Source organism: Pelodiscus sinensis, chromosome 1 (assembly GCF_052426305.1).
Source record: "Pelodiscus sinensis isolate ZL-2025 chromosome 1, ASM5242630v1, whole genome shotgun sequence".
Taxonomy (NCBI): Eukaryota; Metazoa; Chordata; order Testudines; family Trionychidae; genus Pelodiscus; species Pelodiscus sinensis.
The window spans coordinates 1,706,243-1,727,827 of NC_143052.1; the positions used below are offsets into that span (position 1 = coordinate 1,706,243).

Sequence of the window (21,585 nt, forward strand, 5' to 3'; positions counted from 1 at the left end):
TCCCCCCGCGGCTGCTCGGCCCCCGTCGGACTCTGGCTCCCCCCGCGGCTGCGCGGCCCCGTCGGACTCTGGCTCCCCCCGCGGCTGCGCGGCCCCCATCGGACTCTGGCTCCCCCCCGCGGCTGCGCGGCCCCCGTCGGACTCTGGCTCCCCCCCGTGGCTGCGCGGCCCCGTCGGACTCTGGCTCCCCCCCCCCCGCGGCTGCGCGGCCCCCGTCGGACTCTGGCTCCCCCCCCGCGGCTGCGCGGCCCCCGTCGGACTCTGGCTCCCCCCCCCCCCCGCGGCTGCGCGGCCCCGTCGGACTCTGGCTGCCGGGCTCCCCCCCGCGGCTGCTCGGCCCCGTCGGACTCTGGCTGCCGGGCTCCCCCCCGCGGCTGCTCGGCCCCGTCGGACTCTGGCTGCCGGGCTCCCCCCCGCGGCTGCTCGGCCCCGTCGGACTCTGGCTGCCGGGCTCCCCCCCGCGGCTGCGCGGCCCCGTCGGACTCTGGCTGCCGGGCTCCCCTGCCGACTGGCTCCCCGCGCCGCGGCCCATCCCTCTCTGTCCCCGCAGGTTGCTGACGACGGCTACGGCGTCTCTTACATCATCTCTGGCGAGAACCTGCTGACGTTCCACATCTCCAGCAAGTTCTCCAGCCCCGAGACGGTGAGTCGGCCCCGGCCCGGCAGGCGGGTGCTCAGCAGCTGTCCCAGCTCTCCCTGGGAGATGCGCCCTGGGGAACGCCTGGCCAGCCTGGGTCTGTCTGCGCAGCAAAGTCGTTTTGAAATAACAGCCCTTATTTCGAATCACCTTCCCAGCGACTACGCAGCCAAACCGCTATTTCAAAATGAATCCAAACTAGCGGAGCCCTTATTTCGAGTTTGGGAAACCTCATTCCACGGGGAGTAACGCAAAATTCCAAAGAGCTATTTCGAAATGAGCGCTGTGTAGACACTTCTATCGAGGCCGGGGGCCTCCGGCCTTCCCAGGGTGCCCTGGTGGCTACTCCAGCCTCAAGCAAGAACACTCCTCTCCCTCCCTCCTCGCCGGAGCCCTTAAAGGGGTTGACTCTGGCCACAGAGCCTGGGCCAGCTCCAAGCCTGCCCAGAGCCAGCAGCCACTGCCCTGACCCAGTGGCCCCAAAACATGAGCCAGCAAGCCACTGGCAGCCAGCCCTCCACCGCCCCCAGGAGTAGTCTGCCAGCTCCCCGGAGCCTGCCAGGGCCTGGAGAAGGCGGGCGCCTTCCTGGTCCAGGGTGGAGATCATGGACCTTACTCAGGTTTGGGGGGGATGCCCCCAAGGTCCATGACCTCAGCCCTAGATGGAGGATTGCGGCCGTCTATGGCAGGAGAGCTGCCAGCCTGGCCACCAACGGCCACATGTGAATCCAGGAGCAGGTCAGCATGAAAGTCAGGTTGGTCCAGTGAGACCCCCGACCCTGAGCCCTGAGCTTCCCCTCCCCCTTCTTCCCCTGGCTTCCCCCTTCCAGCTCCCTCCTCCCAGGCTTCCCCCCTCCCACCTCCGTCCCCAGTCGCACCAGAGTTTCATTCCCTCCCCCCCCAGTTTTGTTAAAGAGAGTTTGTGTTCATGAAAATAGGTGTATTTTATTTGACACCAGGAAGGGGGGTTGGGGAGGGTTAAGTGAGGGATGAATGAGGCACCAGCCCCCAGTGGGGCAGACCAGGGAGGCTCTTCGTGCTCCTCAGGGTGGACGCTCTCCCGCAGGGTCTCCTGGATACTGACAGCCCCCGATGGACCCCCCTGTGACAGACCAGGCCGTGTCTGGGCACAGCTTAGGGCGTCCGCTCAGGGCGAGTTGCTCAAATCCGGGGCTCTTTACAGTCCCCCTGACTGGCGACCTCTCCACACAGGCCACAAACCAGTCCCACAGAGCGCTTCAGCTGCCTGCCTGAAGCCTCACGAGCAAAACCCCTCCGACAGCCCAGCAATATCCGTGCCCCAGATGGCCCCGGGCCTATACACAGGTGGGGGGTCCTAGTACCCAATCCCACCTACCCCGAACAAGTTCTGTCCGGTTCCAAGAAACCAGCCACAGATCCCTGGTCAATTTACCCTCTGGATCTTACCCACAAATCACGCTGGGCCAATCCTTTAGAATCTATATCTAAAGGTTTATTAACACAAGAAAGAAAAGCCTGAGAGTAAGGTTATTAAAGTACAGTACGTTACATGCACCGAATCTCCCAGTTCTCGATGCAGGCTCATAGCAGAGATGTTGCAGCTGCTGGTTTAAAAGTTCTTATTGCACATCCTACGATCAGGATGGGTTCACAGGTCTTCCGGGCTCTTCAATCCCTGCAGTGCTGCCTCTGGGATGAAGTGCTGAGCTGAGAACAAAATGGCATCGACCACATGGCCTCTTTATACTCCTTCCTGGCCTCTCTTCTAGTCTGCAGCAAGTCACCTGGTCAGAGGCCAATCTCTATATTTCCTGCTGGCTGCCCTCAGGTGACAAATCCCATTCTTTGGGTGTGTCCATAGCCTATTGAGAGCCATTGTCCCACAGGGCTTTGCTACTCAGCCTGTCCATAGCCATGCTTAACCACATTCACAGAAATATTCAGCTTCCACACAGATTACAGTTTCCTACCTACACACAAAGACATTATACACTCACATAAATAGTGTACATAAGATTAACAAACAATAAGCTCCCATTCAATACCCCACATGGCTCCCCCCCATACCAATTTCTGGGGCCAACACCCCCACCTAGGGGTGCAGCAGCGATCTGGCTGCTTCCCTCCAATTCAGCAACGTGACACCCCCGGACGGCAGCCTGCAGACAGTGCAGCCAGGCTCGCAGCAACACGTCCACGAGAAGCACCAGCGTGCCCAGGGCAGCTCCGGCTCCATGTTGCCGAGTGCAGTGGTGTCCCGTGTGAGCGCACCAGAGCACGCAGAGACAAATGCTTTGCTGTCCCTCAGCGAGGTGGGCAAGCAAGCAGGGAAAGCTGAGAACTGGCTGCCGGGGGGTCCCCTTAAGCACAGAGCTCAGTTAGCCTCAGGCAGCAGCCCCACACAGTAAGTCCTGACCTGGCCCTCTGCCGGACCTGGTTCTGCTATTTCGCATTTCTGTGTAGATGCGTTATTTCGAAATAACACTGTAGTGTAACTACATGTAGACATAACCTCAGAGGGCAGCCCGGACCGACCCCCGACCCCCGGCGGCCCCTCTCCAACTCCCTCCCAGTCCTCAGCGGGACAGGACGGTTCCACTGACCCTCTCCCCGTCCTACCCCATGGGGCTTGTCCTGGGGCAGCACCCCGCTTCCGGAGCACGATGGGCCCCCATCCTGCCTGTCCCCCCAGCACCCCTCTGCCAAGGGCCTGGGACCCGCCCCCTCTTGGGGCTTCCCGCGCTGCCCCTGTTAACCAGCCCCCCCCCGCGAGCCGGGAGCCTGGGACCCGCCCCCTCTTGGGGCTTCCCGCGCTGCCCCTGTTAACCAGGCCCTGTCTCCCCCCAGGACTCCAGGCGCTTTGGGAAGAACATCTGCCAGGCCATGCTGGATATCGCGGCCCTCCTGAGCGCAGCCGAAGGCTCTTCCCCGGTAAGTGCCTTGAGAGCAGCCCCCTGCCCACCGGCCCCGCCTTGAACGCATATTCTCACCAGCAACTACACACCGCACCACAGCAACTCGAACTCGGGAACCAATCCCTGCAACAAACCTCGGTGCCAACTGTGACGGACCGGGCCGTGTCTGGGCACAGCTGAGGGCGTCCGCTCAGGGCAAATTGCTCAAATCCGGGGCTCCTTACAGCCCCCACACTGGTGACCTCCCCACACAGGCCACACACCAGTCCCACAGAGCGCTTCAGCAGCCTGCCTGAAGCCTCCCGAGCAAAACCCCTCTGACACCCCAGCAATATCCGTGGCCCAGATGGCCCCGGGCCTATACACAGGTGGGGGGTCCTAGCACCCAATCCCACCTACCCCGAACAAGTCCTGTCACAGCGAATCCCCTGTCCAATCCTCATTGGCGCTGGGTCTGTGGGGGGGTTCGGGGGCAGGGACGGGGTCTCCCACCAATTTCCTTTCTCCCTGCGACACGCCTGGTCCTCCCATGACCCCAGTGTGTTAGATGGTGACACACGACGGTGACAAGGAACCGCCAGCTGCCCCGCTGGGCTCTGTGTAATTGATTAACCATTTACTAAAACATGAATTATTTGTTACCTTTACCAACTGTTCATAATTCATAATCAAAAATGTGTTAAAGGAACCTGATAGTTCCAGAGTTGAGGAAGAGCCTGTCCAAGGCTGCTCCTGTAACCTTAACTCTGCCCCTGGTACGTGTGTCTTGGCACAATCATCAGGGACAGGCTCTGTCCATCAGTCGGGTGCTGGCAGGTGGGCCCAGTCGGGGCTGCCGGGACTGGACGGGGACAGAGTCAAACAGCAGCAGAACCCGCCCCCCAGGGAGCAGGGTGCTGAGAACGGCCCATGCGCCCCACGGAGCTCCCTGCGGCCTGGGGTGCTGCTGAGGGGCTGAGCCCACCTCAGGGCCGCCCTTCCCCCGCTCTCTGGCCACGGGGGCAGGAATCCATTGCAGGGAGCCGGGCAGGGCACGGCCAGCCCCAAAGCAGGGGGAGCGGTGCCCGAGGGAGGACCGTGTTCTATGCACACTGGCTCCTGGGCAGGGACACGTCCCCTCGGCCGGCGGCTGGGCCCTGCCTGGCGCAGACGTGCCCATGGGGACAGCCAGGCCCCGGAGGGCAGGATGTGGAGGGCGCCGGGCTGGGGCAGCCGCTCAGCATCCCTGAGTGGTGCCCCCGTCCCGGGGCAGGTCTCTTGCTGGCCCCTGCCCTGTGGCTGGGCTGGGGTAGGAGCAGGAGCACCCGGGGCAGGGGTCTCCCCGTCCCACGGAGCCTCTGGGCGCTCAGGCACCATCCCCCCACTCGGGGCCAGGCCCAGGGCTGTGTCTAGACTGGCAAGTTTTTCTGAAAAAGTGGCCGCTTTTGCGCAAAAAACTTGCCAGCTGTCTACATGGGCCGCTTGATTTTGCGCAAAAGCACCGACGTTCTACTGTCCGAAATCCGTGCTTCTTGCGCAAATGCTTTGACGTTCCCGTTCGGGCAAAAGCCCTTTTCCGGAAATGCTTTTGCGCAAGGGGCCAGTGTAGATGCTAAAAACTGTTTTGCGCAAAAAGCCCTGATGGCGAAAATGGCGATCGGGGATTTCTTGCGCAAAACTGCGTCTAGATGGGCACGGACGCTTTTCCACAAAAAGGGCTTTTGCAGAGAAGCCTCCGTGTCAATCTAGATGCTCTTTTCCACAAATGCTTTTAACGGAAAAACTTTTCCATTAAACGCATTTGCGGAAAATCATGGCAGTCTAGACACAGCCGATGGGTTTGGGGAGGGCCCAGCCTGCCCCTCCCACCTCAGTGCTGTTTGCCTTTCCAGGGTTTAACCAATGGCACGATTATCCCTGCGACCGGACATTCCCGTTCGTCTGTAAGCAAGAATCCCGTGGGAAGCAGCTCGCCGCGCGTGAGGGCACCGCAACGCCCGGGCAGTGAATCGGGTCCCTCCGGCGCCCTGGCTGCAAGGTCCCTGCTGCGGCGCATCGGTGTGACGCTGCCTCCCCCCGTCTTCCCCTGTCGCCCCCCCGCTCGGCTCTGCAATCCCCGCGCCGTGAAATAAACGTCCCCTGAGCATCCAGCTCTGAGCGTGTCCCTCCCTCTCGGGCCTCCCTCTGCCACGGGCAGGGACACGCGCCAGAAAGCGCTGAGCCCGGCTCCTGGCTCCTTGCCCAGCCCTGCCGGAGGCGGTGGTGTGACCCGGGGAACTTCCCTTCCCTTCCCTCCGGCCTACGGGGTGTCCTCCCCCCGCAGACCCCTCAGCACGTCCCCTTGTCTGCTGCCCGGCCCAGCCTGCGAGAAGGGGGGGGGTCTCCTCGCGCTCGCCCGGCCCAGCCGCAGCCCCAGGGGTCCCCGGTTGGCGGCCTGAGGCCCTTGGAGTTCGGCTGCAGCCCGGACCGGCCCCGGGGTCCCTCTGCACACAGCAGGTGGTGCCCAACAGCCACCGAAATTGTGCGACTGGCCCCGAGATGCCGCCAGCAGCGAAGGCCCCAGCAAATCTCCCAGCCCCCCGGCTCCCGCCCCCAGCGCTGCCTGCCCTGCTGGGAAGCTCTCGGCCTGCCCCCCTGGAGGGGAGGAGGGGCCCCCCGCCTGCACCACCCCAGGTGGTGGGTTTCAGTGTGTGAATGAGAGACACGGTGTTACCCTCCATGTCTTCATAATGGGCAATTTCAAACTCTCTCTTTTGTCCTTCCGTCCTAGCGGTGATTGTAGGGAGAGGCCTCAGTTCTTTAACCAAAAGAACAGGGAAGCAGAGGCCTGGGGCTGTTGGCTGGGCTGCCCCTGATGGAAGCAGCCGAAGATCCCAGGGTGGGGAGACAGCCCTGGTTGGGGGGCAGCTGGAAAAGAGGTTTTAGGGTGTGTGAGAAGAGTTTGTGCTGGGGTCTCCGTGTCGAATTAGCCAAGTCTTGATTTGTAGCCTACTTTGCTCTGCCCGTTCCTGCTTCTTACCACTTGTGACGGGCCGGGCCGGGTCTGGCGCAGCTGAGGGCGTCTCCTCAGGGCAAATTGCTTAAATTTGGGGCTCCTTACAGCCCCCAGACTGGAGACCTTCTCAAATAGGCTACAAACGAGTCCCACAGAGCCTTCAGCTGCCTGCCTGACCAGCCTGAAGCCTCGTGAGCAAACCCCTCCAACACCCCAGCAATATCCGTGCCCCAGATGGCCTCGGGCCTCATACACAGGTGGGGGGTCCTAGCACCCAATCCCACCTACCCCGAACAAGTCCTGTCCGGTTCCAAGAAACCAGCCACAGATCCCTGGTCAATTTACCCTCCGGACCTTACCCACAAATCACGCTGGGCCAATCCTTTAGCATCTAACAACTAAAGGTTTATTATTACAAGAAAGAAAAGCATGAGAGTGAGGTTATTAAAGTACAGTACGTTACATGCACCGAATCTCCCAGTTCTCGATGCAGGCTCTAGCAGAGATGTTGCAGCTGCTGGTTTAAAAGTCCTTGTTGCACATCCTAGCATCAGGATGGATCCACAGTTTTTCCCAGCTCCTGATTCCCTGTGAGGCTACATCTGGGGTCAGGAGCAGATCTGAAAACAAAATGGAGTCAGCCACATGGCATCTTTATCCCTCCTTCCTGGTCTCTTCTTGGCTGCAGCAGGTCACCTGGCCCGTGGCCTGTCCCTGTGTCCCCTGCTGGTAGCCCCCAGGTATCAGCCCCCATTCTTGAGGGGTGTCCTTGGCCTATAGAGGGCCCTTGTTCCACAGAGACTTGTTCGTTAGCATGTCCATGGGCTGAGCTTTGCCCATAGTTCAACCGCACACAGAGAAACATTCAGTATCCACACAAAGTCCATGCTTCTAACGTCACACTCAGGCCTTCCACAATCACACGCATAGCACATGTAGAATCTGCATAAGATACGCTTTCACTTGACACCTTGAGTGGCCCCTTTGTACCACTATTGGGGCAACCCCCCCCCCCCCCAGGGGTGCAGCAGTGACCTGGCTGCTCCCCTTAAAATCCAGTAACGTGCCACCACTTCAGTCCCACTGCTTGTACTGAATAATCTCAGTTTTATTTTCTGTCTAAGTCACTGTAAGGAATTGTTCCGGGGGAGGAGGGGGACCAGTGTTCACATTCCCCCTTCCATTGCCGACGGTGGCTTCCATAATTCTTTGGGGTCTGTGGCATCCCGGGAAGCTGGGCCCTAAACTGTGCTCTCCTCGGACCCAAAGAGGTTCAGTGTCTGTGCTGCCTGTCGGGGGGGAGGGACCTCAGCCCGGGGCCTTGGCTGGGGGAGGCCAGGGAGCTGGCCCAGCAGGACCGGGCGGTGAGGAGCCCCAGAGAGCGGGAAGGCGAGTGGCAGTGGCCGTGTCAGCACCCCGAGAGTCACCCCCGAGGGGCCGGTTGTGACTGCCCCCGTCACACCCCTCTGCGAGGTGCCCCCATGCGATCTCTTCCTGGGTCCTAGAAGAAAGGAGTTTTCACTCGGGTGGGGCAGCTCCCTCCCCGGGCCAGGGAGTCGGCGATGTGGGGAGCTTTCTAAGCAGAAGCCTGTAGAGGCGAGGTTACTGGCCGGCCCCCGCCTTGTGCACATCCGGAGCCGGGCGCGCCGAGCGAGGGCTCTGGCAGGACGCGCCTCGTTCTGTCACTCGTGGGAGCTTGTGGGATTGGTTTTCCTTTTGCTGCCAGAGGGGGAAGGCGCGCGGGAGGGTAACGCTGCACAGCCCGAGAGCCCAAAGCAAACAGGGTCTGTCTACACTACAGAGTTAGTTCGAACCAACATTCATAGCCGCTACACTAGCGCTCCGCTAGTTCGAATTTAAATCAAACTAGCGGAGCGCTTAGTTCGAACTAGGAAAACCTCATTTTACGAGGATTATGCCTAGTTCGAACTTACTAGTTTGAATTAAGGGGTGTGTAGCCCCTTAATTCGAACTAGTGGGAGGCTAGCCCTCCCCAGCTTGCCCTGGTGGCCACTCTGGCCAACACCAGGGAAACTCTATGCCCCCCTCCCAGCCCTGGACCCCTTAAAGGGGCATGGGCTGGCTACGGTGCCCGTGCCAGGTGCAAGCCTGCCAGCACCCAGCCAGCAGACCCTGCACCTGGCACAGATCGAGCCAGCCACCCGATGCCCCCCAGCCCTCCCCCTCTTCCCAGGACCAGGCTGGCAGCTCCCGGGAGCTTGCCCGGGACCGCAAGAGGCGGGCACCCACCTGGGCTAGTGCGGACATCGTGGACCTCGTCCACGATCTCCGCACTAGGCACAGGAAAGTGGCCATCTAGGGCAGGAGAGCTGCCAGCCTGGCTACCCAGGAGCAGGTGTGCATGAAAATCAAGGGGGTCCACTGAGACCCCCGACCCTGAGCCCTGAGCTTACAATGGCCGTCCTGGGTCAGACCAAAGGTCCATCTAGCCCAGTAGCCTGTCTGCCAACAGCGGCCAACCCTAGGGACCCTGGAGGGGATGGACCGAAGACAGTGACCAAGCCATTTGTCTCGTGCCATCCCTCTCCAGCCTTCCACAAACCTTGGGCAGGGACACCATTTCTACCCCCTGGCTAAGACTACTCCATGGACCCAACCTCCATGACTTGATCTCACTTCCCTTTAAACTCTGTTCCAGTTCTAGACTTCACAGCCTCCTGCAGCAAGGAGTTCCACAGGTTAACTATTTGCTTTGTGAAGAAGAACAACTTTCTCTTACTAGTTTGAAGCCTGCTACCCATTCCTTTCCTTTGGTGTCCTCTAGTCCTTCTTTATGGGAACTAATGAAGAACTTTTCTGTATGCACCCTCTCCACCCAACCCCTGCTTTTAGAGACCTCTATCCTGTCCCCCCTCCGTCTCCTCTTTTCTAAGCTGAGAAGTCCCAGTCTCTTTAGCTTCTCTTCATATGGGACCTGTTCCCAACCCCTGATCATTTTAGTTGCCCTCCCCTCTCCCAGCCTCTCTCTTCCCCTCTCCCACCTCCTTTTCCCAGTCTCCCCCAGTTTTGTTCAATAAAGACAGATTCCATTTTTGAACACAATTGTCCTTTATTTTGTACATCAAGAAAAGGGGCTAGGGAAGGGTAAGTGGAAGGAGGTGAGGGAGGAATGGGGCACGAGCCCCCGATGGGGAGGACTGGGCTGGCTCTGAGGGCTTCTGGGGGTGGAAGCTCTCCTGCAGCCCCCCAATTACCCCCTCTCCCCAGATGGCAGCCTGCGGCAAGTGCAGCCGGTCTGATGGCCGAGTGGTGTGATGTGCCCAATGTGGGCACTCCGGGCAATCCAAGGCAGGACTGGTTTGCAAGTGGGGCACCCCTGAGAACTGTCTGTCCGGGGTGGGGTCGGGTCCCTTTAAGCGCAGCCCTCGGCTAGCCTGAGACAGCATCTCCACGCTCTAAGTCCTCCTCTGATGCCCTGCCGGCACTGCTTCTGGCCATCCTTAAGCCCTGTTCAGGGTCCACTTAATGTGGACATGCTAGTTCGAATGAGCAAAACGCTAATTTGAACTAGTTTTTAGTTCTAGACGCGTTAGTTCGAATTAGCTTAGTTCGAATTAACTAATTCGAACTAAGTTAGTTCGAACTAACTCTGTAGTGTAGACGTACCCACAGTTACTTTGGTTCCCTTCCCCAGCTCTCAGGGCAGCTGGATCTTGCTCTCTGGGGCTTGTCACTGCTCGGTCCTGCTGGATCAGCTCCCTGGTCTCCCCCAGCCCAGGCCCAGAGCTGAGATCCGCCCCCCCCAGCAATACAGACACTGAGTCTCGTCAGGTCTGAGGAAAATGCAGTTTAGGACCCAGCTTCCTGGGATCCCGCCCCCCAAACGGGATCAGAACCCCACATGATTATTCGGCCAGCCCCCTTTAGCAACGAAGGGGGAATGTGAACATTGCTCCCCCCCCCGGCAACAATAATTTCCACTGGGTTTGGCAGCAAATGAAAGTGCTGTAGGAAGTGCAAGCAGGGGGTTCAGTGGCTGTAAGTGAGAACAGGCAGAGCACAGGGGATGACAGGCTCAGAATATCAGAAAACACGTCGCTCATTCGCACACTAAAACCTCAGTGCAAACGTGTCACCAGCTCCCCTGCACGGCTCTCCTTCTGGCTTGGCCTCCAGCCAGGGCGGTTCCTCTCCTGGGCTCCCGAGTCCTCCGCTTGGAGAGCCGCGCCAGCCACGGACCAAGACGCCGCTCGCTTCCCACGCTTGGAGATTCCCCCGTTGGGCGGGAATTCTGGTTCTACACCCCACCCTTCCAAGGGAAGTCGCCTGGCCGGCCCCTACCAGTTGGGGAGGTCACATGACTTCCTAGGGCCAACCACCGCTAGGACTCAAAGGAGAAAGGAGCTTGTTTGCAGTCGGTCACCTAGACGCTGTGGGTAGCACCTTGCTGGCTTCATTCGCACATTTGAAACCCTAAAGCACGTCGCCCCCCACACACCTAGCTCCTCACTCAAGGATGCTGAGCACCCCAGGTAAGATGCACAGACCCATTGGCTGGAGGCATGAAGACTGACAGCTCACAGGACGCGATTTGCCCCACCCACCTTTGATATATGCAGAGTTGTATCTGTAAGTCCATTTCACACAGCGCTGGGGAGTCCGTCACAGCCTCCCCCCCGAGCTCCGCTCAGCTCACCCTTCGCTTCACAGGCCACCGCCTCTGAGACGACCCCAACTTCCCCTTCAGGGCGTCGCTCTAGGGCTCCGTTTCGCTCACGGCTGCTGCTCGGTGAACGTCCTTCGCCTCCCGAGACTCCGGCTCCTTCCCCGCTCCTACAGGTACCGCGCCAGCCCGAGCTAACTCCCCTGCCTTCCTTCTAGTGCTGGACCCATCCGCTGTTTCTCTCAGCTCCACTGTATCTATAGGAGTAGGAGCTGATCCTGCCTCCTCCTGTAACTCGTACCCTGTCTGGTCACCAGCGCGGCTCCTTCTCCACCCCTCTGCCTGCTCTCCCTTGGAGGGTTCCTACAGCAGGCAGCCGTCGCTCTGACAAGTCTGAACTTTCTCCGACTCCTTTTGTCACTTCCCACCTCTGATTCTTCCCAGCAGCCGACCACGGTCTGATCTGTACCCGGCCAGTGACCCCCGGCTGGCAGCTGCTCGCTCTCACCCGCAGCCTGTTTCCTCTGCTGTGTCCTGTGCTTGACACCTGCCCCCTTCTCTCCCTCTCACTCCCGCATCCCTTGGAGAAAGGCCGGTCGCGCCTCTGGTGCCGCACCCAACCGGGGGGTTCACTCCCTGACAGTCGGATCTTGCTTCTCCAAAGCTCGCTGGGCTTTTCTGAGCCACTGTCATTGATGGGTTAATTTCCTCCCTAGCGCGCTGCAAGCCTCAAGCAGACAGTGAAGGTGCCTTCTGTCACCAAATCAGACTTTCGCTTCCCCCCCCCCAGTGTCTACCTTAAACTCCTCACTTACAGCCCCCTGGGCTGCCCTGCTCACAGCTGACCAGGCTGTCTCTTGGCTGGACTAAACCTCCTCCCTCTTCCTGACTAAGTTCTGGCAAAGTTTTCTAAAGTCATAAGAGAGAGGCAATTCTTGATTCAGTCCTAAGTGGAGCACAGGGTCTGGTCCAAGAGGTGACTATAGCTGGACCGCTTGGAAATAGTGATAAGCATATAATTAAATTGAACATCCCTGTGGTGGGAAAAACACCTCAGCAGCCCAACACTGTGGCATTTAATTTCAGAAACTACACAAAAATGAGGATGTTAGTGACAGAGAATTTACTTAAACACAGGTATACAAAAGGAGGGAACAGGTGAAACAATTAAGTTTATCCTTCATTAGTTAAGAGATATTTTGGCCTTGGAAAGGGTTCAGAAAAGGGCAACTACAATGATTAGGGGTTTGGAACGGGTCCCATATGAAGAGAGGTTAAAGCGACTGGGACTTTTCAGTTTAGAAAAGAGGAGACTGAGGGGGGATATGATAGAGGTCTATAAAATCATGAGTGGTGTGGAGAGGGCTGATAAAGAAAAGTTATTTATTAGTTCCCTAAATAGAAGAACTAGAGGACACCAAATGAAATGAATGGGTAGCAGGTTTAAAACGAATAAAAGAAAGTTCTTCTTCACACAGCGTGTAGTCAACCTGTGGAACTCCTTGCCAGAGGAGGCTGTGAAGGCTAGGACTATAATAGAGTTTAAAGAGAAGCTAGATAATTTCATGGAGGTTAGGTCCATAACAGGCTATTAGCCAGGGGATAAAATGGTGTCCTTGGCCTCTGTTTGTCAGAGGCTGGAGAGGGATGGCAGGAGACAAATCGCTTGATCATTGTCTTCGGTCAACCCTCTCTGGGGCACCTGGTGCTGGCCACTGTCGGTAGACAGGCTACTGGGCTAGATGGACCTTTGGTCTGACCCAGTACGGCCGTTCTTATGTTCTTATGTTCTTATGTAAAAAGAAATTAAAAGGTCCAACGACAAAAGTAAAATCCCTGCAAGCTGCATAAAAACCTTTCAAAGACATCGTAATAGAGACCCAACTTAAATGTGTACCCCAATTAAAAAACACAGTAAAAGAACCAAAAAAATGCACTGTGGCTTAACAACCAAATAAAAGAAGCAGTGTGAGAAAAAAAGACATAATTTAAAAAGTGGAAGATAAACACTAGTGAGGAAAATAGAAAGGAGCATAAATCCTGTGAAATTAAGTGTAAATCTGTAATAAGAAAAACCAAATGGAGTTTGAAGAGCCGCTAGCCAAAAACTCAACAAGTAACAGCAAAATGTTCTTTAAGTCCATCAGAAACAGGAAACCGGCTACACAACCAGTGGGGCCCTTGGACAATGGAGATGCTAAAGGAGCCCTGAAGGATGATAAAGTCGTAGCGGACAAGCTAATGAATTCTTTGCATTGTTCTTCACTGCTGAGAACAAAAGGGAGATTCCCAACCTCAGCCATTCTTTTTAGGAGACAAAGCTGAGGAGTTGTCCCAGACTGAGGGGTCATTAGAGGAGGTTTTGGAACAAAATGATAAACTAACAGTAACAAGTCACCGGGCCCAGATGGCCTCACCCAAGAGTTCTGAAACAACTCAAATGGGTCACTGCAGAACTATTAACTGTGGTTTGTAACCTGTCCTTTAAAACGGCCTCTGCACCTAATGACTGGAAGGTAGCCAATGTGACACCAATATTTCAAAAGGGCTCTAGAGGAGATCCTGGCAATTACAGACTAGTAAGTCTAAAGTCAGTGCTGGGCAAATTAGTTGAAACTATAGTAAAGAACAGAATTGTCAAGCACAGAGAGAAGCATAATTTGGTGGGGAAAGGTCAGTATGGTTTCTCTAAAGGGAACTCTTCCTCACTAATCTACTAGAGTTCTTTGAGGAGGGTCAACAAACATGTGGCCAAGGGGGATCCAGTAGATTTAGTGTACTTAGATTTCCAGAAAGCCTTTGACAAGGTCCCTCACCAAAGGCTGTGATGTGAAGGAAGCTGCCTTGGGATAAGAGGGAAGGTCCTTTCATGGACTGAGAACTGGTTAAAAGTCAGGAAACAAAGGGTAGGAATCAATGGTCAGTTTTCAGAGTGGAGAGGGGTAACTAGTGGGGTCCCCCAAAGGTCTGTCCTTGGGACCAATCTTATTCAACTTATCTATAAATTATCTAGAGAAAGGGGTAAACAGGGAGGCGGGAAAATTTGCAGATGATCCCAAACTGCTCAAGATAGTTCAGACCAAAGCAGACTGTGAAGAGCTTCCAAAAGCTCTCACCAAACTATGGGATTGGGCAACAAAATGGCAAATGAAACTGAATGTTGATAAATGCAGAGTAATGCACATTGGAAAAAGTAATCCCAACTATGCACGCAATATGATGATGACTAATTTAGCTACAACTACTCAAGAGATCTTGGAGTCACTGTGGATCGTTCTCTGAAAACATCCGCTCAGTGGCAGCGGCAGCAGAAAAGCAAACACAGTGTTAGGAGTAATTTCCAAAGGAATCGAGAATGAGACAGAGAACATCGTATTGCCTCTACATAAACCCATGGGACGCCCGCAGCTTGAATGCTATGTACAGACGTGGTCGCCAGATGGTAGGAGTGGTGTCCCTGGCCTCTGTCAGAAGCTGGGAATGGGCGACAGGGGAGGGATCACTGGATGATTCCCTGCTCCGTTCCCTCCCTCTGGGGCAGCTGGAATTGGGCGCTGTGGGCCGACAGGCCACGGGGCTAAATGAACCTTGGTCTGACCCCGTCTGGCCGTTCTGAAGTCGACTAGAATTCATTTCAAAACTCAGACTGCACGGCTGGCTTGACGCTATAACGAACTCTTTGAGCGCTAGGCTTGTCTGCAACTTTAAAGCTTTAAAAGGGAAGGAGAAACAAACAGGAATTAACACCCCAAACCGGTGTTCACACTTACTGCAGTGACCCCCAAAGAAACAGGCGAGTGGTTGGGGGCGAGATCCCGCTCTCTTACCTCAATGGCTCTTAGCTGATCGAGAGACTATTGCCTTGTTGGGACTTGCCAAACCGTTGGGGGAAACTGAGGCAGGAGGCTAAGCAACTTGAGGGGGCTAAGCAACTTGAGCCTGACCTGTTTTGAGATATGGGGTCATTCTGGCAGCTCGAAGCCCGTCCGATGAGCATATGCAGCCATCACTTCAAATAATCCTGTCACCATGGCTGCTGGGGCTCTACCTTGCAAGATCAAACCACAGAAAACACAAGTCAAACCACAGCACGAAACAGGAAACCGGGCCCCTGCCAAGAGCATCCGAAGGGTCGAAAGCGCCTCCCAGGCTAACAGGCCCCTCTGAGACTTTGCACAAAAGCAAACCCATTGGCAATACAGGCACATCGGCGACAGGCGAACTCCCCCGACAGCCACGTCACCTGCCTGCCAACAGGAGGCTCCTATTCAGGGAACCGGCCCCTTCCCGTGGACACCTGCGGGACGTGGTTTGCACGAGCCACCTCAGAATTGCACCGCAGTCCTGCCCTGGGGGCCGGGGCCGAGGGGTGTTGCTGTGGGGTGGAGAGCGTCAGACGGTCCCCCTCAGCTCGCGGCAGGCGGGTCAGTCAGTGACTCACGCCGAGGCCTCGGCTGCCACGTTCTCCTCCCTTTCCCATTTGAGTTCTCTCGGAACTCGTGGGTGACGCCGTCCGGCCCCGGTGACGTGTCACTGTTAGTTTATCGATTGTTCCAAAACCTCCTCTACCGGCACCTCAGCCGGGGACAATTCCTCAGATTGGGCACCTAAAAAGAATGTCTCGGGCTGGGGATCTCCCCGATAGGCTCAGCCGTGGAGACCGGAGCAAAGAATTCACTTAGCTTCTCCACTAGGACTTGATCATCTTGGAGGCTCCTTTGGCATCTCCATGGTCCAGGGCCCCGCTGGCTGCTGAGCCGGCTCCCTGCTTCCGATGGACGTACGGAACATTCTGCTGTTACTTTCCGAGGTTTTGGCTCTTGGCTCTTCACACTCCTTCTTGGCTTTTCTTATTTCTCGGGACCCCCCTGAGGACTCGTGTGGGGCCTGCTGCCAGGCCGACACAGCCGTGGTGCTGGCTCGTGCATGGCCGGGCCCCTTTGCTTGGAGTCCTCTGCCTCTGGGCCTGCTCACCCCTCCGCTCGCCATGCCAACAGCCATGGCCTTGTGCAAAAACTGTCCCGACCGACATGCCAGCTGGGGCGTCTCCTCCAGTCCCCCCCAGTTACACCCTTCCACCGCCACTCCCCACTCCACACCCATGCCAGCCTGTGCCACGGGCCCCGGCCAGGCCCACACCTGTCACCCTGGCCCTATGGTCCAGCGCTCTCCGGGCCCCTCGGCCAGCCTGGCCTTCCCCAGAGAGCTCTGGGCCCATCCTTCCCGCCTCGGGCCCTCTGGGCTTTGACTGTGACAGTCTCTGCCCATGTCTGGGCTCAGGCCCAGCTCCCACCCAGCATGCGACAGACACACGGACAGACGAGCCCCTGCCCCCGCCAGCCCCTTCACCCCTCCATGCTGGGCACCTGGGGGCAGCCAGTCCCTGGTCTGGGGGCTGGGCTTGGCTCTACGTGGGCCCTGAGACAGGGTCTGCCTGGCTCTCCACCCCACAGCACAGCGCCCATCACAGGCATCCCCTCCCAGAGCGCAGTGCCCAGGGCCCCACCCTCCCTGGCTGGCACTGAACTGGGAACCCCCTTGTGCGGCTCCTGACCCACAATCCCCTGCAGAGGGGGACCTGCCCCCCGCTCATCTCCCCCACCCTGGGGTGTTCCACCAGCCTCCCACCCCCACCCTGGTGGAGCAGAAAGGGCAGGAAGAACAGGGGGGCAGGTCAGTCCCTGTGTCAGGGCAGGAAGTACAGGGGGTGGGGGAGCCCCATGGCAGGGTATGAAGGATGGGGCAGGCCCCATGGCAGGGCAGGAAGAACAGGGCTGGTGCAGCAGGGAGCTGACAGTCCGATCTCCAGCAAAGCTGCCCTCCCCATGGCTGGCCGGCAGCACAGGGGTCCCGGCTCTCCCTTGCGGGCAGGCGCCTGCAGGGGTGGGGTCCCGGCTCTCCTCTGGACTCACTGCCCCCGCGCCCGGGGGACCCTGACTCCCTCCCTGCGGGTGGGCAGATGGCCCTGAGCTTAGTACATGAGTGTGACGGGCGAGCACCCGCCCCATGACGCCTCCTGGTGGCCACCCTGGGAATTAGCTCTCCTGCCCTGGAGCGCCCCCTGCCTGCCCATGGCGCCCTCCCCCCAGTCCTGACCTAGGGCAGGGCCCCTCAGCAGGGCTGGCCTGAGCCATTCGTGCGCCCCGGGCCCCGAGAGCGTGGCCCCGCCCCCGGGAGTGTGACTCCGCCCGGCCCAGCAGCCCCACACAGCGCCCCCTACTGTGGGGCGCCCCAGGCGATAGCCCGGTCAGCCCGTAGCTTGGGCCGGCTCTGCCCCTCAGGGAACCCCCCAGTGACCCACCCCCAGGCCCCATCTAGCCCCTGCCCCGGGGCAAACTGCGCCTGACATGGTGACTCCTCGTTGGCCTGCTGCCTCTGCCTGCCCCCCTGCAGCCCTAGTACCCCCAGGCCTTGCCTCAGGCCCTGCCACCTGGGAGTGAGGTCAGGCCGGAGCCCCCCAGCCCTGCTCGATCTCAGAAAGCCTCAGCCAGAGCGAGAATGTGGATCTCCGCTGCACTTGGAGCCCTATTTACCCAGCCCCTGCCGGGCCCAATTGGCTGTGTCTGCCTCAGCTGCAGGCTCAGCCGCCCCCAGGGCTGGGTGTCACCCTGAAAGGGCCGGTGCGGGCCAGGCGCCCTGTACAATAAGGAAGAAGGGCAGCAGGGAGAACAGAAAACAGAGACGATGGGTTTCAGGAAGGCAGACGTCAGCAAACAGCGGGAGCCGGTAGGTACGTTCCCACGGGCTGCAGGAGTGAGAGGATGAACAATTGAAGACGAGGGGCAGTTTTCCAAAGGAACATTCTTAAGGCCCCAAGAACAAACTGCCCCCCCGCGCACCAAGGACAGCAAAACGTGGCTTACCCAGGAGATCTTCAAGGAGCCCAAACTGACGAAAGTCGTATAAAAAGTGGAAAGGAGGTCGGAGTGCAAGGGAGGGATACACATAAGTAACAGGCGTGTGCAGGGCCGGATTAGAGAGCTGAAGGCGCAAACGAGCTAGACACACAAAGGGCAACAAGAAAACATTCTGCAGCTTTACTAGAAGCAAGAGGGAGAGCAAAGATGGGCTGGTCCGTGGCCAATCACAGAAAATACTAACGAGCAGAGGTGCTTAACGACCCCTTTCCTCCGCGTAGGTTGGGGGTGGTAGAAGCCTACAGTGGTGAATGCCAGTGGCAAAGGGGCAGGTTCAGAAGTTAAAATAGTAACAGAGCAAGGTGGAAATGACTCAGGGTCTGTCTACACTGCAGCACTAATTCGAACTAACTTAATTCGAATTAGTTAATTCGAACTAAGCTAATTCGAATTAGTGCATCTAGACCTAAAAACTAGTTCGAATGAGCATTTTGCTAATTCGAACTAGCATGTCCACACTGAGCGGACCCTGAACCGGGGTTAAGGATGGCCGGAAGCAGTGCCGGCAGGGCATCAGAGGAGGACTTAGAGCGTGGAGCTGCTGTCTCAGGCTAGCCGAGGGCTGTGCTTAAAGGGACCCGACCCCCACCCTGGACAGACAGTTCTCAGGGTTCCTCGCTTGCAAAGCAGTCCTGGCTTGGAGTGCCCTGAGTGCCCACACTCAGCACATCACAGCACTCGGCCATCAGACCGGCTGCACTTGCCGCAGGCTGCCATCCGGGGGGGGGGGTCAATCGGGGGGCTGCAGGAGAGTTCCCACCCCGAGGAGCCCGCAGAGCCAGCCCAGTCCTCCCCATCGGGGGCTCGTGCCCCATTCCTCCCTCACCTCCTTCCACTTACCCCTCCCTAGCCCCCCTTCCTGATGTACAAAATAAAGGACACGTGTGTTCAAAAATAGAAACTCTCTTTATTGAACAAAACTTGGGGAGACTGGGAAAAGGAGATAGGAGAGGGGAAGAGAGAGGGTGGGAGAGGGGAGGGCAACTAACATTATGAGGGGTTTGGAACAGGTCCCATATGAAGAGAGGCTAAAGAGACTGGGACTTTTCAGCTTAGAAAAGAGGAGACTGAGGGGGGATATGATAGAGGTCTCTAAAAGCACGAGTGGTGTGGAGAGGGTACATAAAGAAAAGTTCTTCATTAGTTCCCATAATAGAAGGACTAGAGGACACCAACTGAAATGAATGGATAGAAGGCTTCAAACTAATAACAGAAAGTTCTTCTTCACAAAGCAAATAGTCAACCTGCGGAACTCCTTGCTGCAGGAGTCTGTGAAGGCTAGAACTAGAACAGAGTTTAAAGAGAAGTTAGATAAATTCATGGAGGTTGGGTCCATGGAGTGCTATTAGCCAGGGGGTAGGAACGGTGTCCCTGGCCTCTGTTTGTGGAAGGCTGGAGAGGGATGGCACGAGACAAATGGCTTGGTCATTGTCTTTGGTCCATCCCCTGCAGGGTACCGCTGTCGGCAGACAGGCTACTAGGCTAGATGGACCTTTGGTCTGACCCAGTACTGCCATTCTTATGTTCTTATGTTCTAAGCTCAGGGTCGGGGGTCTCACTGGACCACCTTGATTTTCATGCAAACCTGCTCCTGGGTGGCCAGGCTGGCAGCTATCCTGCCCTAGACGGCCACTTTCCTGTGCCTAGTGCGGAGATCGTGGACGAGGTCCACGATGTCTGCACTAGACCAGGCGGGCGCCCAACTCTTGCGGCCCCGGGCAGGCTCCTGGGAGCCGCCAGCCTGGTCTTGGGAAGAGGCGGAGGGCTGGGTGGCAGCGGGTAGCTGGTTCGTGCCGTGCCAGGTGCAGGGTCTACTGGCTGGGTGCTGGCAGGCTTGCACCTGGCATGGGCACCGTAGCCAGCCCGTGCCCCTTTAAGGGCTCCAGGGCCGGGAGGGGGGCAGAAGAGTTTCCCTGGTGTTGGCCAGAGTGGCCACCAGGGCAAGCTGGGGAGGGCTAGCCTCCCACTAGTTCGAATTAAGGGGCTACACAGCCCTTAATTCGAACTACTTAATTCGAACTAGGCGTTAGTCCTCGTGGAATGAGGTTTACCTAGTTCGAATTAAGTGCTCCGCTAGTTTGAATTAAGTTCGAACTAGAGGTTTCTATGTGTAGCGCCTATCAAAGTTAATTCGAACTAACGTCTGTTAGTTCGAATTAACTTTGTAGTGTAGACAGACCCTTAGATAAGTTGGATGTCTTCAAGCCACGAGGGTCTGGTGAAATGCACCCTAGAATACACAAGGGGGGTAACTGAGGAGGTATCTGAGTCATTAGCTACCATCTTTGCAAAGTCATGGAAGACGGGAGAGATTCCAGAAGACAGGAAAAGGACAAATCTAGGGCCCATCTATCAAAAGGGAAATAAGAACAACTCAGGAAACAACAGACCAGTCAGCTTAACTTCTGTGCCAGGAAAGACAATAGACCAAAGAATTAAGGAATCCAACTGCAAACATCTGGTAGATAACAAGGGGATAGGTGACAGCCAAAATGGATTTGTAAAGACCAAATCATGTCAAAGCAACCTGGTAACTTTCTCTGATTAGATAACAAGCCTTGTGGATAAGGGGGAAGTGGTAGATGCGGTAAACCTAGATTGTGCTATAACATTTCATACGGCCTCGCATGACCTTCCTAGCAATAAACTGGGGAATTCCAACCTAGAGGAGGCTCCTGTTAAGTGGGTGACTAGCTAGTCGGAAAACCCTTCTCTCGGAAGTTACCAATGGTTCACAGTCATACTGGACGGGCACAGAACAGGCCTGGGGAAGCGAAGACCCAGGGTCCAGATCTGGTCTCCAGTTTGCCTGGCCCTGGCCCCCAGATCTCAGGACTCCTCCCCCTTAGCGTTGGAGATCCCAGGTTGGCTCTCCAGCTCCTACTGCCTCCCACCCAGCTGATTTTTCTGTGGGTCAGCAGCCCCTGACCCAAAAGAGGTTCCCCAGCCCGGCATAACAGGTGGGGCTCTGCTGGGATCAGATAGTTCAATATCTTCTCAATATCTTCATCATTCATCTGGACAAGGGCACAGCGAGTGCCCCTATGAACTGCCCCATGGGAGGAGGGAGGGGTGCTCCTGGGGGTGTCTCCAGCTCTCCTGGCCCATCTCCCTTGTGTGTTTTCTCCCCAGGGGCAGCGAGAAGATGGGGCCAGTCGCCTTCGTCACCCTCTGCCTCCTCGGCTGCCTGGTCTGCAGCCCGGCGCTGGCAGGTGAGTCCCGGCCCGGCCCCTCGAGCCGGAGCCCCCGGAGGCTGGTTGCCGTGGTAGGAGCTGGGACGTGGCTCCATTTCCCTCGGGGCTGCCAGAGCCACGGCCCGTCTCCTGCTGCTGGGGTCCCTGCCTGGGGGGCCCAGCCCCACGGCCGCTCCCAGGGAGGGGGGAGAGGAGGAGGCTGAAATGCCCCCTGAGGTCGACTCTTCCCCCGGGGATTGGGTGGGGCTGCCCTGGGCAATGTGCGCTCAGCCCCTGGCAGCGATGGGTCCCGTCCTGCCCCCCGTGTTCCCCGCCCATTAGCCGGCCCTGTCCCCACGGGGT

General features: G+C 57.5%; 1 protein-coding gene and 1 long non-coding RNA gene across 6 annotated transcripts in view; both read left to right on the forward strand.

Moving 5' to 3' along the window:
- Positions 1 to 21,585, forward strand: part of LOC112547409 (C-type lectin-like) — a 416,253-nt gene that overhangs the window by 270,764 nt on the left and 123,904 nt on the right. For 2 of the 5 annotated variants that reach the window (XM_089777772.1, XM_089777778.1), the window contains exon 2: positions 21,182 to 21,261. In XM_089777772.1, the coding sequence (XP_089633898.1) occupies positions 21,182 to 21,261 (80 nt within the window). Of the gene's footprint in view, positions 1 to 10,857; positions 11,002 to 11,031; positions 11,309 to 21,181; positions 21,262 to 21,585 lie in introns of those variants that run through there. The other 3 variants (XM_089777776.1, XM_075916721.2, XM_089777780.1) reach the window with 3 other exon arrangements.
- Positions 439 to 5,925, forward strand: LOC142825012 (uncharacterized). The gene is made up of 3 exons (XR_016348600.1): positions 439 to 643; positions 3,467 to 3,550; positions 5,406 to 5,925. It is a non-coding gene; the product is annotated as an uncharacterized LOC142825012 (long non-coding RNA).